This window comes from Diceros bicornis, chromosome 27, assembly GCF_020826845.1.
Source record: "Diceros bicornis minor isolate mBicDic1 chromosome 27, mDicBic1.mat.cur, whole genome shotgun sequence".
NCBI classification, from domain to species: Eukaryota; Metazoa; Chordata; class Mammalia; order Perissodactyla; family Rhinocerotidae; genus Diceros; species Diceros bicornis.
This window is the reverse complement of record NC_080766.1, coordinates 13,615,742-13,630,099: the sequence shown is the minus strand read 5'-3', so window position 1 is coordinate 13,630,099 and position 14,358 is coordinate 13,615,742. Positions and strand designations below refer to the sequence as shown.

The following is a 14,358-nucleotide window of genomic DNA, read 5'->3' as shown; positions in this document are numbered from 1 at the left end:
GAACCAACTGCATAGCACTGGAATTAAAATTGACTAGGCTGCTGCTGAGACTTCAATCTTTAAAATTGATTTGGGGGGAATAAAAAGCCCTTTACGTAACAGTTATTATGAAGTGTTCCATATTTTTCATGACCTTTGTTTCCCACTTGTATAATCATTTATCCTGAAATTCATTAGCCTGCTCCTGAAGAGAAGCAGTAAAGGCTATATAAGTAACCACGGGTTAATTGGATAAGTGTGGTAATTTGAAAGCTTATACATGCTGAGTTTGCAATTATTAATAATACATAAAGCTTACTACAGATAACCCCTACCTTGGTATGGGAAGCAACTGAGAATAGAGACAAGATTCCCTGGATTTGACAGTTATGGCAAGTCAGGAAAATTCCTTTAAGTTGTCTCTGACTCAGTTTCCTTATCTACAAAATAGAGACAAAATTCACTTTGCCATGCTGTCATAAGGATTGCATGAGATGATGCCAAATGAACAGCACTAAGTGCCCACTAGATCTAAGTTATCACAGTGAATGAGAATTGGGTACTTTTTACACTTTCAGAAATAATAAGTTACTAGCTCACTGACAGACTTAGAATCTTAAGGAATTTTCATTTCCATGTTGCCTTTGATATCCCATTTCTTGATTAAGTGAGACGTGACAGCTTCTCTGGTGGAGCTGTTGGGCTGACTTATCTTAACGGGCTATTTTGGAGGCCCAGCTTCGCTTCTCCTTCCAATGATTTTGTAAGCACCTAATCGCCTGCATTAAATCCCTTTCTTATTAAAATATCTAGAGTAATTTCTGATTTTTTCAACTCCAACTCCTTCCAGAACCATTATCAGGTTTTGGAAACAGAGGCTCACCATGCAGTAGACGCTGTCTACACAGGACCTCCTGTCTACACAGGATGAGAATCTGGGATTTGTTAACTCACCTGCATGATTTGAAGTGAGTGAAATCTGAATGCAATTAGAAAAATGAGACCCTAGACTAGATCTTAAAACTTCTCATCACAAGAAAAAAAAATTGTAACTACCTGTGGTGATGGATATTAACTAGACCTATTGTAGTGATCATTTCACAGTATATACAAATATTGAATCATTATGTTGTACACCTGATATACACCTAACATAATGTTATATGTCAATTATATCTCAAATTAAAAAAAAAAAGAGAACCTGGCTGTTTGTAGTACAAAGTGACAAAACAGTACCATGACGTGTCACCTATAATGGAGAGCCAATTGAGTCAAGGCTTCTGTGGACTGAATAGTTCCTGCAGCAGGCTATTATGACATTAAATAATACAAGGACTATGTGGGTGGGCCACCTGCTTCTGATTGCATAGAATCATTTAGAGAAAGTGATACACCCAGCATTTTAAATTCTTGGCTCAAGACACAATCTGGGGCATAGAGAATCTTTCTTGACTTACAGCCTCAGAGCTCTTGTAGATAAAATTCTGACTCAGTATTGCTGGATTCGGGGTTCTTGTGTGAAAATTTACAGCATTGACTGGGGAAAGTGCAGGAACCCGAAAACTGGAGTGGCATTATGTGGATGGGTTCAGATCAACCTGAGCCCTCCAACCCCCCAATTCCACTGATCCTCCCTTGCCAGTAGGTAGAGCCCTTTCTTCCAATATGATGAAGCTGGATCTGCCTTGCTTGGAGACCTTGGGGTAGTTATCATGTTAAAGGATATCCATTTACCTTACACCCCACTCCAACACTCCTAATTACCGCCAGAGCAAAGATCAGATTCAATTCCCAACATGTCCCAGCTATAATACTTAACCCAAGAAGAGAAGGCTTACTAGATTTTGCTAATTTATATCAGCAGAAACCTGGAGAATATCTATGGGATGTGATTCTAAATGTGCTTGACCAGAAAAGAAGAAAAATAATTTTAAAGGGGCTGCATTTATTAATATGGTTGGATTTAACAGAGATTCTGGAATCAAAGGGCTAGTTTGAACAGCTGGGAGTGGTTCTAGCTGTGTGCTTGGTATTGACTGAAACTTAGACTCAAATGATATGTTTAGTAAATAAAGTTTAGATGCCAGAAATTCTTTGGCATAATGGAGAGGGAAGAATTCATGTGGCTATCAAGGACTTGACATGTGGCTAATCCAAATCAAGAGGTTCTTTAAGTGTAAAATAGTGCAAAAAAATGTAAACTATCTCAATAATGATTTTTATATTGATTACATATTGAAATAATAATATCTTGTCTACACTGGGTTAAATAAAATACAGTTTTAAAAACAACCTCACGTATTTCTTTTTACTGTGTTTCAAAATATGGCTTCTAGAAAATTTAAAAGTACACAGGTGGCTTGCATCTGTGGCTTATATTATATTTCTACTGGGCAGAACTGATGTAGAGGGATTCAAAGGTTTGAGTGGATTTATCATTTGTGATATATTTACCCATCCTCCAACTGTCTCCTGAAAGGGCCCGGAAGATAATCCTTCAACAAGGCATTTGGGACTACACTGGAGAGAGGAGCTCCTGCATCCTGCAAAAGCATCATAGCATTTGTTCTCTGTAGGCTAGCAATGCAGTTAGGAAGCACTGCCATTGTCATTAGCTCCCTGGTTTCAGTGTGGATGACAGGGTCATGGAGTGGCCAAGACCAGATGGTAGCAGTTACCTACCAGAGACAAAGTGAGCATGGTTTTCACAGTAGCAAATGGACTCCCAAGGATTTTTTGTTGTAGCTTACAGATCAGGACTCCTTAGGATTGAAATAGTTGTGAAGTTACCACAGTATAATTAAATTTTAAATAAAAAAATATTCTAGATGTGGTAAAAAAGAACTAACTTGAGTCAGGTGTTGGATAGTCATGGTCCATCATCCAATTGCCAGACCATGAGCTCTCACCCAATGCATGGGCTGGGAGCCCCAGACCTGAAGGAGAGCCCAGGTAGTTGTGAAAAAGGACCATGCAATACCATTAAATTTATGTACTATAACTTTCTTTCTAGACTTCCCTAAGGGAGGCCCATTTATCAAGATGTCTGATTTGAAGAAAGGGAAATGCAGACTGTTTGATATTGCTAATACCTAGAGATCCAGAACACTACTGTGTCGTTAGTCAAATGATAGAGTTTTGTCCTAAGTACATCTGCCAGTAGGCCTGAAAATCCACCTTGTAACCATCTTCCCAGTTATTGAATAGACAGTTGAATCAACAATTGGCAGAACAACCCATTGTCTCCTTGACCTATTGAATGAGGACTTTTTTTAATAATAAGAGGCCCTTAGAATTGCCACTCTATATAAAATCAAAAAATCACATGAAATATCATATCTCTGTGAAAACATGAGCCAATTAGCACCAATTTCAAGAAACTGAAATATACAGTGAGTGTTTGCCTTTACCTTATCTCCATTAAACTTACTTCTTTGGCCTATGCAGAAGAAAGATAGGTCTCAGAGAATGACAATGATTATTGTATATTTAATCAGGTGAAGATTTAAATGCTAAAGACTCTTCCAGATACTGTCTCTTTACTAGAGAAAATTACCAGAGTCCCTGGCACATAGAATACAGCTCCTATTCTGGCAAATGCATTCTTTTCTCTCCAGTAAATGGAATAATACCAGAATAATCTTGCTTTCACTTGATAGGTATGGTAGTACATATTCACTATCTTACCTAAAGGCTACATCAACTATCTTTATTCCTCTTTTTATTAAGATCATCTCATTATCCTCAAGTCAACATCCTGGTCCACTAGATTGTTGAAATCATGCTCATAAATCTTGGGGAGCAGTGAGCAGCAGTTACTCCATATGCCTTTGTAAGGCATAAGCATTTCAAAGGATGGAAGATAAATCTCATAAAAATCTAGGGTTCTGCCTACTATCCCTGTGAATTTGGGTGGTCCAGCCATGCAGGATAGTCTCACCAAAGTGAAAGATCAGTGGCTGCTTCTTAATCCACATTTTTTGGCAATACCTCTGCTTGTTGGGTATCTTTGGATAATTAAAGAAACATACACTACATTTGGGTGAGCTATTCCTTCCTATTTACCAACTGCCTATAATGCTATCCCTTTTGACTGTGACCCAGAGCAAGAGAAGGCTGTCCTACTGATGCAGCTTATAGTGCAAAGCATCTCTGTTATTTGGGCTATTTGAGTGAGGAAATCCAATTGTGCAGTGATGGGATATGGCATGGTGCTTCTGGCAAGTTCTGATAGTAGAATCGTAGCATAGACCACCTAGGGTTAGAGAAAAGCAATGATCTCTTTGGAAAAAAAATTAATCTTTTAAAATTCAGCTTCTGTCTAGCAACTTGGGTCTAGGAGTGATTGAATTTCTGGTCAAGGGAATCTTAATTCTTAATTCCCCAAATCATGCAACCATCGTGAACTGGGTGATGTTAGATCCTCTACATTGCAAAGTTGGATGCGCACAGCAGCATACCATCATCAAGTGGAATTGGCATAGGAAAAACAAGATTAGGCTCAAGTAGGTACTGAAAACAGAAAAATGTTGCACATGAAGGTAGCTCCCATTCGTGATGCATCTCTTCCTGCTACACTGCCACCTCTCCCTCAATCCACACATACAGATACCTGGGGTGTTTCTCATGATCAGTCGACAAGAGGAATAACTAAGCCTGATATACATTTAGTTCTGCATGATACATTGACGTTGGTTGGAAGTGGACTGTTGCTGCATTACAGCCCATACAAGGATGCCATGAAGGACTGTAGGGAAAGTAAATCCTTATTGTGGGAAGAACTTTGAGTGGTACAATTGTTCATCCACTTTACCTGGAAGGAGAGATGACTAGAGGTATGCATGTAGATCGATTCAGGGTAGTAGCTAAAGGTAGCCTCGGGAATCTGAATGACTATGTTGAATAGAGTCCCCCTGTCAGGTAAAGTCTTAGTGAGACGTAAATTTTTGTTGTGTTGCCTTAGAACACTTATCTTGTGTTGCCATGGAAATTTTGTTTTTGCTTGGTACCACAGTATAATCTACCGTAGTACCCACCTATAGCTGTGGTACCACCCTGTAGCTAATTCAATAGTTTCTTTGTATCAATAGAAAATAATAGTAAAATGTTTTACTTTTACAGAAAATACTTATGTAATGATTGCATAGCCCTCCAAGTATTAACTTTTTGAGATAAGCTAAAGTTAGACTGATATCCATGAATTGTGAAAAAAATTCTGTAGAAATGAATATAAGGAGAAAAATTGATAATTGACTAAAATTCTGTCTAAAAATTAGAGATTAGGAAGAGTTAGCCAATTATCTTTTAGTTTTCAAAAAAATTAGTGAACTGCCATACAGTATTTCCTTTTTTTCTTTTTTTGTGAGGAAGACCAGCCCCGAGCTAACATCCGATGCCAATCCTCCTCTTTTTTTTTTTTGCTGACGAAGCCTGGCCCTGGGCTAACATCCGTGCCCATATTCCTCTACTTTATATGGGACGCCACTACAGCATGGCTTAACACGCAGTGCATCGGTGCGTGCCTGGGATCCTAATTGGCGAACCCCGGGCCACCGCAGCGGAGCGTGTGCACTTAACCGCTTGCGTCACCAGGCTGGCCCCAGTATTTCCTTTTTTATGAATTGGAAATCTAACAAAAGAAAGCAGAGGTGGGGGCTGGCCTAGTGGCATAGTGGTTAAGTTCAGCACATTCTGTTTTGACAGCCTGGACTTGTGGGTTCAGATCCCCAGCATGGCCCTACGCCAATCATCAAGCCATGCTGTGGCGGCATCCCACATACAAAATAGAGGAAGATGGGCACAGATGTTAGCACAGGGCCAATCTTCCTCAAGCAAGAAAGAGGAGGATTGGCAACAGTGTTAGCTCAGGACCAATCTTCCTCACCAAGAAAAAAAGGAAGCTCAGGATGATTTCTAAATGAAGATTTACTGTATTATTCAGATAATTAGGGAGTCACTTTACTGTAGCTGCTTTGACACAGGATTATTCATTTCTGCAAATTTCATTAAAAAAACTTTTAACCTGAATTCCTTATATGTATAGGTGTTGTCTTAAGGATGGCAGCATACCTATACAAGGCCCGCCTTCTTCATGTTTCTGAATATGTTTACTTATCCACACATCTCTAAAATTTGCCAATTTTGGATATATTCTAAAAATTAAAAGCATCCTTTCAAAAATTTAAGTCAAAATTATTCGCAAAAAGTATTTTCTTCACTTGAACTTCTAACTGAAGAAAGTAAAATTAAACACAATTCTCCTGTTAAAATCAAGGTTTTGCCATTTTATAGAAGCTAAGACACTGTGCTCTTTCATCCCCCACCATAGAAACTCAAAATGTTTAGCTGCAAATTTTCCACACTGAAAATATTATCAAACACTATGTATAATAGTCAACGCCTTAGTCAACACCTTCTTGGAATAATTTAAATCTCCAAAGTGTTCATGAAAAACTCCAGAATTAGACTTAATGTTAATAATATGAGAGTAACACAACATTTGCTTTTTTAATTTATTTTTTAAATAATTGAGATAAACTGCTTTAAACTCTTCTTTCACAGAATCCCATTGTCGTTAGAGTTCAAGTTACTTTTTAATGCTCAAATTCACTTGAAGCTTCCATGGCCTGTGACCCTTAAACTTCAGGAAGACAGAGTTAGGCATGTTCACTCTCTGTTGTCAATTATAATGAAAAGGAAACCATTTTTTGTTAAGGCAATGAGGGGACCACCAGATATAATGATCCAAAGAGGAGTCATGCATGGTATTGATTTTAACAGAGTTTAGATCTTATATACCTCCATGTGCCTAGTACAATGCTCTCTCCTGAGGAGGCACTCACTCTGTGAATTTTGTTTATATAAATGAATGGATGATTATCCAGATATTTCACACAGAGTAGGATAGGCATTTTATATGAACTTGTAAATTAGTACGTTATTTTCTAGAGTCAAATATAAAATACATGTAACCACTAGAGTGTAGTGTTAGTTTTAAAGTGTTCTGCAGCTTATGTTGTTACACTTTCTCATTTCCTAGCAATTTTGTGACATATTTTAAGTTAAAAAAATGCACTAAAAGTTGGAGTTGGAAGATGTGGTTCTAGTTACATCCTCACCGCTAAATATCTGTACTATTTTGATTAAATCACGATAACTTTAAAGGTTGCAGTTTCTTCACCTATAAACTGATGAATTTTGAGTGGATTTCTAATACTTTAACCAACTATCAGAAGATGCAGAGGTATGGCAGAAAAAGCACTTAATTAGAGTCAGAAAAATTAACTTGAAATCTTGACTTACGGAAGCTCTTTGGACATCAGAGAATAAGAATGACTTCTCAGAAATTTAACACATAATACACAAATAAAACATTTTGCTAAAAGCATTGGTAGACAATAAATATCAAGGATATTTCCCACAAAGTTACAAAGAAAATGACACAGACTTAGAAATTAGGAAAGAAAAAACAAGAGACTTAATGAATCAATCTAAGAGGTCCAGTGTCTCACTAACAGCAATTCCAAAGGGGAGCAGAGAAAACAGAGATGGGGCACTATGATTTAAGGAGGCCTGCCCGGTGGCATAGTGGTTAAGCTCAGGAGCTCTGCTTTGGGGCCCGGGGTTCACAAGCTCAGATCCCGGGCACAAACCCACACATTGCTCATGAAGCCATGCTGTGGTGGTGTCCCACATGCAAAATAAAGGAAGACTGGCACAGGTGTTAGCTCAGGGCCATGACCTCCTTCAAGTAACAAAAAACAAAGGAAGATTGGCAACAGATGTTGGCTCAAGGCTAAGCTTCCTCATCAAAAAAAGTAATAAATAATAATAATTTAAGAAAATTTCCCATACCTGAAATAAATGATTCTCCAACTTGAAAGGGCCCATCTAGTACCCAGCATAATCAGGGAAAACAAATAAACAACAAGCAAACACGAACAAGCCACCAAAAGCACATCACAGTAAAACTTCTGTTTTTAAAGTTTTATTATGATATATTTTCTGGAGACTAGGCTTCTGTTAAGAAGAGGATAAACCAGGAAAGAGGAAGAAATAAGATCTAGGAAACAGGAGATCCAAGATAAAACAGTGATGAAAAAAAGGCCTAGGTTTAGACAGAAACCATTCATTTTGGGTCAAAAATATGGAGAGCTTTATGAGGGAGATTTCCAGAAAAAACTCAGATCACTGAAGTATTGGATACGACTAAGCATTTAGGAAGTTAAAAAAAATGCAATTATTAACTCTAGAAAATGAACAATCTCATATGAAGAAGGAAATGCAATTACAATACTCTACTTGGCTCTGCAGTAGACTCATCTAGGCAAAATTTGCTTAGTCATACCAGTGTAAATTCTGACTACCACAAAGAATGTGATAATGAGAGAATGGGAAAAAAAGTTTACTAGATAATGTCTAAAACTGACAAATCAAGAAGTACCTGTGGATTCATATTATTTAAAAACATATCAGAAGAGGGCCGGCCCCGTGGCTTAGCGGTTAAGTGCGTGCGCTCCACTGCTAGCGGCCCGGGTTCGGATCCTGGGCGCGCACCAACGCACCGCTTCTCTGGCTATGCTGAGGCCGCGTCCCACATACAGCAACTAGAAGCATGTGCAGCTATGACATACAACTATCTACTGGGGCTTTAAGGGGAAAAAAATAAATAAAATCTTTAAAAAAAAAAAAAAACATATCAGAAGAAACATCTGAAAGAGTAAGAAAAGAGGTTGTTTAAGGAAAGTGTGTTCAAGGATAGGGAGGTGGAGTAAGGACCCTCTTGTTTTTGTTTAAAGCTTTTGTCCTAAAAGCTTTTGATTTGATTTTGATTTTTTAAAAATATGTGCATTAGTTATTGTGATAATAATGAACCCAGGGTGAGAATTAGCAGAGACCTAAAATATTGGTCACTAGGAACTGTGCCGTTGTGTAGAAGGAGCATGGCTAGCCTATTTAATTTCTAACTATATGCTAAATGCAGCTTGTAGTCGCAACCTTATTTAAATTAAAGACTCTGTGAGGTTGGAAAATGTGTAATTAATTTTGGACTACTTCTCTTCTAGAATATTGAAGCAGACATCAGGCACCTCTATTAATAATAGCACATGTTACAGCAGGTAAAGTGTTTAGAAAACTGCATTGCATACATGAAGTGATAATAAATGCTAGTTATTAGTATCAACACATAAATTTTAAAAATATATATGCCACAATGGAGTTTCTGTTTTATTTTAATTGTGAAGCTATGCAATTAAGAATGTAGAGTGACAGGGGTCGGGCTGGTGGTGTGGTGGTTAGGTTCAGTATGCTCTGCTTTGGTGGCCTGGGTTCGAGGGTTTGAATCCCGGGTGTGGACCTACGCCACTTGTCAAGCCATGCTGTGGCGGCGACCCACATTCAAAATGGAAGAAAGATTGGCACAGATTTTAGCTTGGGGCCATCTTCCTCAAGCAAAAAGAGGGGGATCTGGCAACAAATGTTAGCTCAGGGCCAATCTCCCTCACCAAAAAAAAAAAAGAATGTAGAGTGACAGAAGAATCAATGTCACCATCAATTAATAGTTACCTGTTGAGATTCCAAAACAGAAGGCAAAACATGGTTTTGGGGTTGCTATTTGTGTGCATATGGGCAAACATCCTAATGCGTCTAGGATATTTTTTCCATAAGAGAGCATGTATTTTGTTTCCTTCTAAACATAATTATAACCAGATTTTACTTGGAGGTAGTGTTGATGGGTAGAAGACTCGATTATCCCCATTTGAAATTACTCTGGAATTGCTGAAATTCCCTGGCTAGATTTTCACTTAAATGGACGTTGACATAACTCTGATAATTGTTCAGTTTTAAGATTTTTAAATTTGCATTTAGCTTTTCTTCCAATATGCTACTGCAAATACAGGAGGCCAATCATTAAAACAGACTTATGAGGATGGGCTACATTATCTTCATTTTAGTATGGAGAAATGAGGACGAAGGATATATATGAGACATTACAAATCAAATTTACAGACTTTTTTGGTACTCGGAAAAATAGATAAAGTTAATTTCTTTTATAATTTCCAATTACTGCTTTCTAAAAAGATTAAGAAGCTACTAAGATGTCATTAGCTCCCACTTGTTCCCTGAATTTTTATGTATCAATAAACTTCTCTTTAGATTTTATGTCACTGACTAAAGTTGTACATAGATTATGTGTGTATTTCAGACATTTGATTATTCTTAGACAAATTACTTAATTTTTCCATATTTGTAAAGCACCACATGCACTTCCAGAAGTCAAAAACAATGTACTCTTTTCAGAAGCTCCTTTTAAAAAATCATTGATTTTTACATATTCAGCCTCTTTGGGATGTATGTCTGACCCCACAAAGTGCTGACCTGAAACCTCATTTTACTTGTTCTTGCAACAAAGGCTATATACCATGAACTGTTAAATAATCTCCAATATTTATGACATAGTTGGTGAAACAGGAAATGGGCTACTTCTCTGTAAATAATGCACAAGTCCCTTTTAATAACACACCACAGAACCACCTTAGAAATTGCTCTGCATTCATTGATTAGTAAGACAGAGACTGAAATGTTTTCAAACCTTACATAGCTTTGTAGTATTGTATCTGGAGATGGTAAGGAGAAAAGGAATCAATATATGTTTCTTCTCTGAACTCTATATTACCACTTTTTCCTGGGCCTCTCAATTAAATCACTTATACAATTTAGATACGTATGGTATATGATTTAAGAAGCAACTACTATTATTTAGAGATTATCATTTGTTGACTAGATCATTAGTAAAAATATAAATTCATGTGTATGATATGAGATCTGTGGATTCTAGTTTGATGGATCAATTTGATAGTGATGATCCCAAACAGTTTGAGTAGCAGAGCAGATGTAGCGACAAAGTAGCTTGCAGTGGAAATTACACTATTTGTAGTGGTCAAAAAGGGAGAAGTGGGGAGATATGCATGTGGATTTTAGTGAACTGGTAATCTTCTTTCAGGACTGTTTCATGTTCCCCAAAATATATTTTCCAGAATTGTACAGATTCCTCTGGGAAGCTTTATATATATGAATGTTTGGGGGAGAGTGAAAAATCTCACTTGTCAGCTCAATGAGGTGAAGCAACATGTACTAAAAAATAAACATCCAATATATACAATTTGCATAGTAATTGTGAGATATTGTGCAAAAATATAGACACAAACAATACCTGATACAGTTACTTGTTAACTTTCATGGAAATTTATTTTGCAACTAACTCATATCAATGATTTATTTGACAATTGCTTTGTATATATTCTGAGTTGCTTAATATTTATATTTTATTTCTGACAATGTTCTTGCTGCTATAACCAAGGTTACTAAACTTTAGACATGCTAAACTCTAGACAACTCACATTCAATATGTAAAAATGTTCCTGAGCAGATAGGCCATCTCACTTTCCTCTGAACTGAGTTACCTCTAATATAAAGATTTCATCAACTTAATTATATGGGATCATAGCAAAGGGAATTCACACACACACACACACACACACACACACACCTGCACACTTTCACACGAAAGAAAAGGAAATCTGTAGGTAGTTTCAAGTAATAGTATGTATTTCTTCAACTTCAGAGCCAATTGAGACCTTTCTTTATAATTGTTATCAATCCGACAAAAACCATTCTATTTTATTATCACTTCTAGTGGATGTTTTAAAGAGCAAAAAAAAAAAGAAGGTTAATATGCAAATGAAAGAGACACAAGCAGCATGTTTTAATTCACATAGTAAAAAAGAGGTTCTTGAATAATCAAGAATTTACTGAAACAAAATATACAGAATAAACTTTTGCTACCAGAGTGTTGTAAACAGTTAGTCTCAGGAACAAGATTATTCAGAAGATTGTTTTCCAGTCACTTTGCATTAAATGTGCTACTTTAATTAGTTCCCTTATAGAATGTAAAGATAATTTCATAAGTTTATTACCTCATATTAATTCATCTAATGATAGGGTTAATAGCAGAAATCTGACTACTGATTAACCTGAGGGAAAAAATAAATAGGAATGAAACAATAAAAAAATGGTACATTTAGTCTTAACTGCATTGTAACTTAAGTTCTCTTAATTCAGTACTCCAACATGATTTATGTATTGGTTATATATAATTTTTAGGAAATCTATAAAAGACAAAGAGCAAACCCTATTAGTGTATCTAAACAATACAGTTGTTTAGACTGGGCGAGCTCTGGGGAATAGAACTAAGATGCATTGGCAAATGAGGACCCAGGAGAAACAACACAACCTCGGATTCCTCCTTCCATAAATACGAACTTCCTTGGTATTTATGGTATTAAGAAATGACATTTGCAACTCTTGTCCTAGCTAAGTTTCCGGAAAAGTACAATAACTCCCTCACCATCTCATCACCAATGGGCTTTGATTTGCTGTCTTTTAATCTCAGTTGTTATGTTCAAAGATAGGAGTAAAAGGAAAATAAGTTATCTATAAGAGTAAAATATGATAAATACTGAAGTTGCTTATAAAGGCATTATTAATTTTAGCACTTACTGCAAGTGTTTAAAAACCTGAAATTATGTTGACAAGGGATAACATTGGAGAAAATTATTTCTATGAAGATAGTGAGGATACTTCTAAAGTAAAGTACCAGTTTATTATTTTATATTAAAGTGAAATGTGTCTATTGGATTATTCTCTCTTTAACACAGTCATCTGTAAGATTGTAATGATACAGAAGAGTTCTCCATTATCTCTAATCTCTACTACCCTAACACACACACACACACACACACACATACACACACACACACACACACCCCATCCACCTCCCACAACCTAGCAAAGTCTATGGAAAACTATATTAACAAAAACTAATAAAAAATATAATAAACAGCTTTACAACAAGACCGCTATCACATCATTATCTGATTCAATGGGTTATGTGATGTATTTTATTCTTTGCCTTGATCTAAAGTTTTAGTCAAACTGTCTGAGTTAGATGTGTAACTTATGCAATTATTTTTAGAACTCTAATTACACATTCTGCACGAAACACTGAAATATTTCCAGAGTGATCATTCTTAGACATTTATAATATGAATTATTTCCAACACATTCATTAGTTAATTTGTTACTTTTATGCTGGTGTACACATGCATCTAATTTAAGAAGTGGTTCGTGGATAAGGTAACAATAAGTCATGCAAACACAATGCTGAGATCTAAGTTGGTAATTATGATTTGCATCACTCTTGTTAAGAGTCTGCTTTCTGTTGTTTATAAGACTCAAAGTGTAACCACAAAAGAAGTATAGATAATTTGAAACCCAACTGTTTGCAGGTAGGCTTTTATTTCTTTTGATAGCAATTTAGTTCCACATGAAATCTCTAAGAAAATATTACCCTTCTAAACAGATCAGCAATATCCAAGTTCCAGGCTGATAAGCATTCTTCTATATTCAAAAAAGACAAGAAGAAGGCATGCAGTTTTCATGTGAAATTTCTTTTCCCCAAAGTGTTTACTTTAGCAGTATGACCTCCCAGCTGAAGGATGAAGTCTCGAAAATGAGGACAAGAAGTGGTGGTGGTTGTTAGCTAGAAGCAGGGATGATTAGATAATTTTACACAGGTGGTTGATGACTGATGGAGGTAGAGGCAGTTTAGAAGGAATGGACAGTTAGTATTTGGGAAAGAAACACTCTACCTGTATAGCCCAGCGAATTGTCATCGTTATCAGAGGTGGGGATTGGCGTCCCGTGGTCGTTCCCCCTCTCTAGGTCTTCAGGGTCTGTCGGAAACAACACCAGAGCTGCTGATGGGGTCACAGTAGTAACGGTAGTTGCCATTTCGATCACAGCATGTCCAGACACAAGTAAATCCACATGTGACAGAAAAACACAGAGGGACAACACACAGCACACTTCCTCCTCGCTCCTCCTGCGGCACACTAAGCCCGGGGAAAGTCTCAGCATCATGGCTCACAGTCTCTACTTCTCCTTCATTTCCCTAATTCTCTGCCTGCACCTTTGCTGCACTTCAAAGCTGGCGAAGGGCTCTGACTGCCCTCTGTGAGGCCGCCAGCACGGACTGAGGCAGCATATGGAGGAGGGAGAGAGCAGGGTGGCTGAACGCTAGCATTGCTAATTTTCTACCTTATTGTTAATCAAAGCTATTGACTGCGATCACTCCCCATCATCGCCTCATCTCCTGCCAATTACAGACTCCAGGGACTGTACCTCATATGGGTGGGGGGAGGGTGTGGGGAAAAATAGAGTCTTGTCAAATAAGAGGTGGATGATAAAAACGTTATACTTTTTCTGAGCAACAGCGAAGAAGGCAGTGCCACATCGCATCTTTCGGAGGGCAACAAT

At 37.2% G+C, this 14,358-nt stretch overlaps 1 protein-coding gene across 1 annotated transcript in view; it reads right to left on the bottom strand.

The window, feature by feature from the left end:
* ROBO1 (roundabout guidance receptor 1) overlaps positions 1-13,996 on the bottom strand; it is a 482,076-nt gene extending 468,080 nt beyond the window's left edge. The window contains exon 1 of the mRNA XM_058570690.1: positions 13,692-13,996. Coding sequence (XP_058426673.1) covers positions 13,692-13,962 — 271 coding nt within the window. The 5' untranslated portion in view covers positions 13,963-13,996. The remainder of the gene's footprint in view (positions 1-13,691) is intronic.
* Between the last annotated feature and the right edge of the window lie 362 nt (positions 13,997-14,358).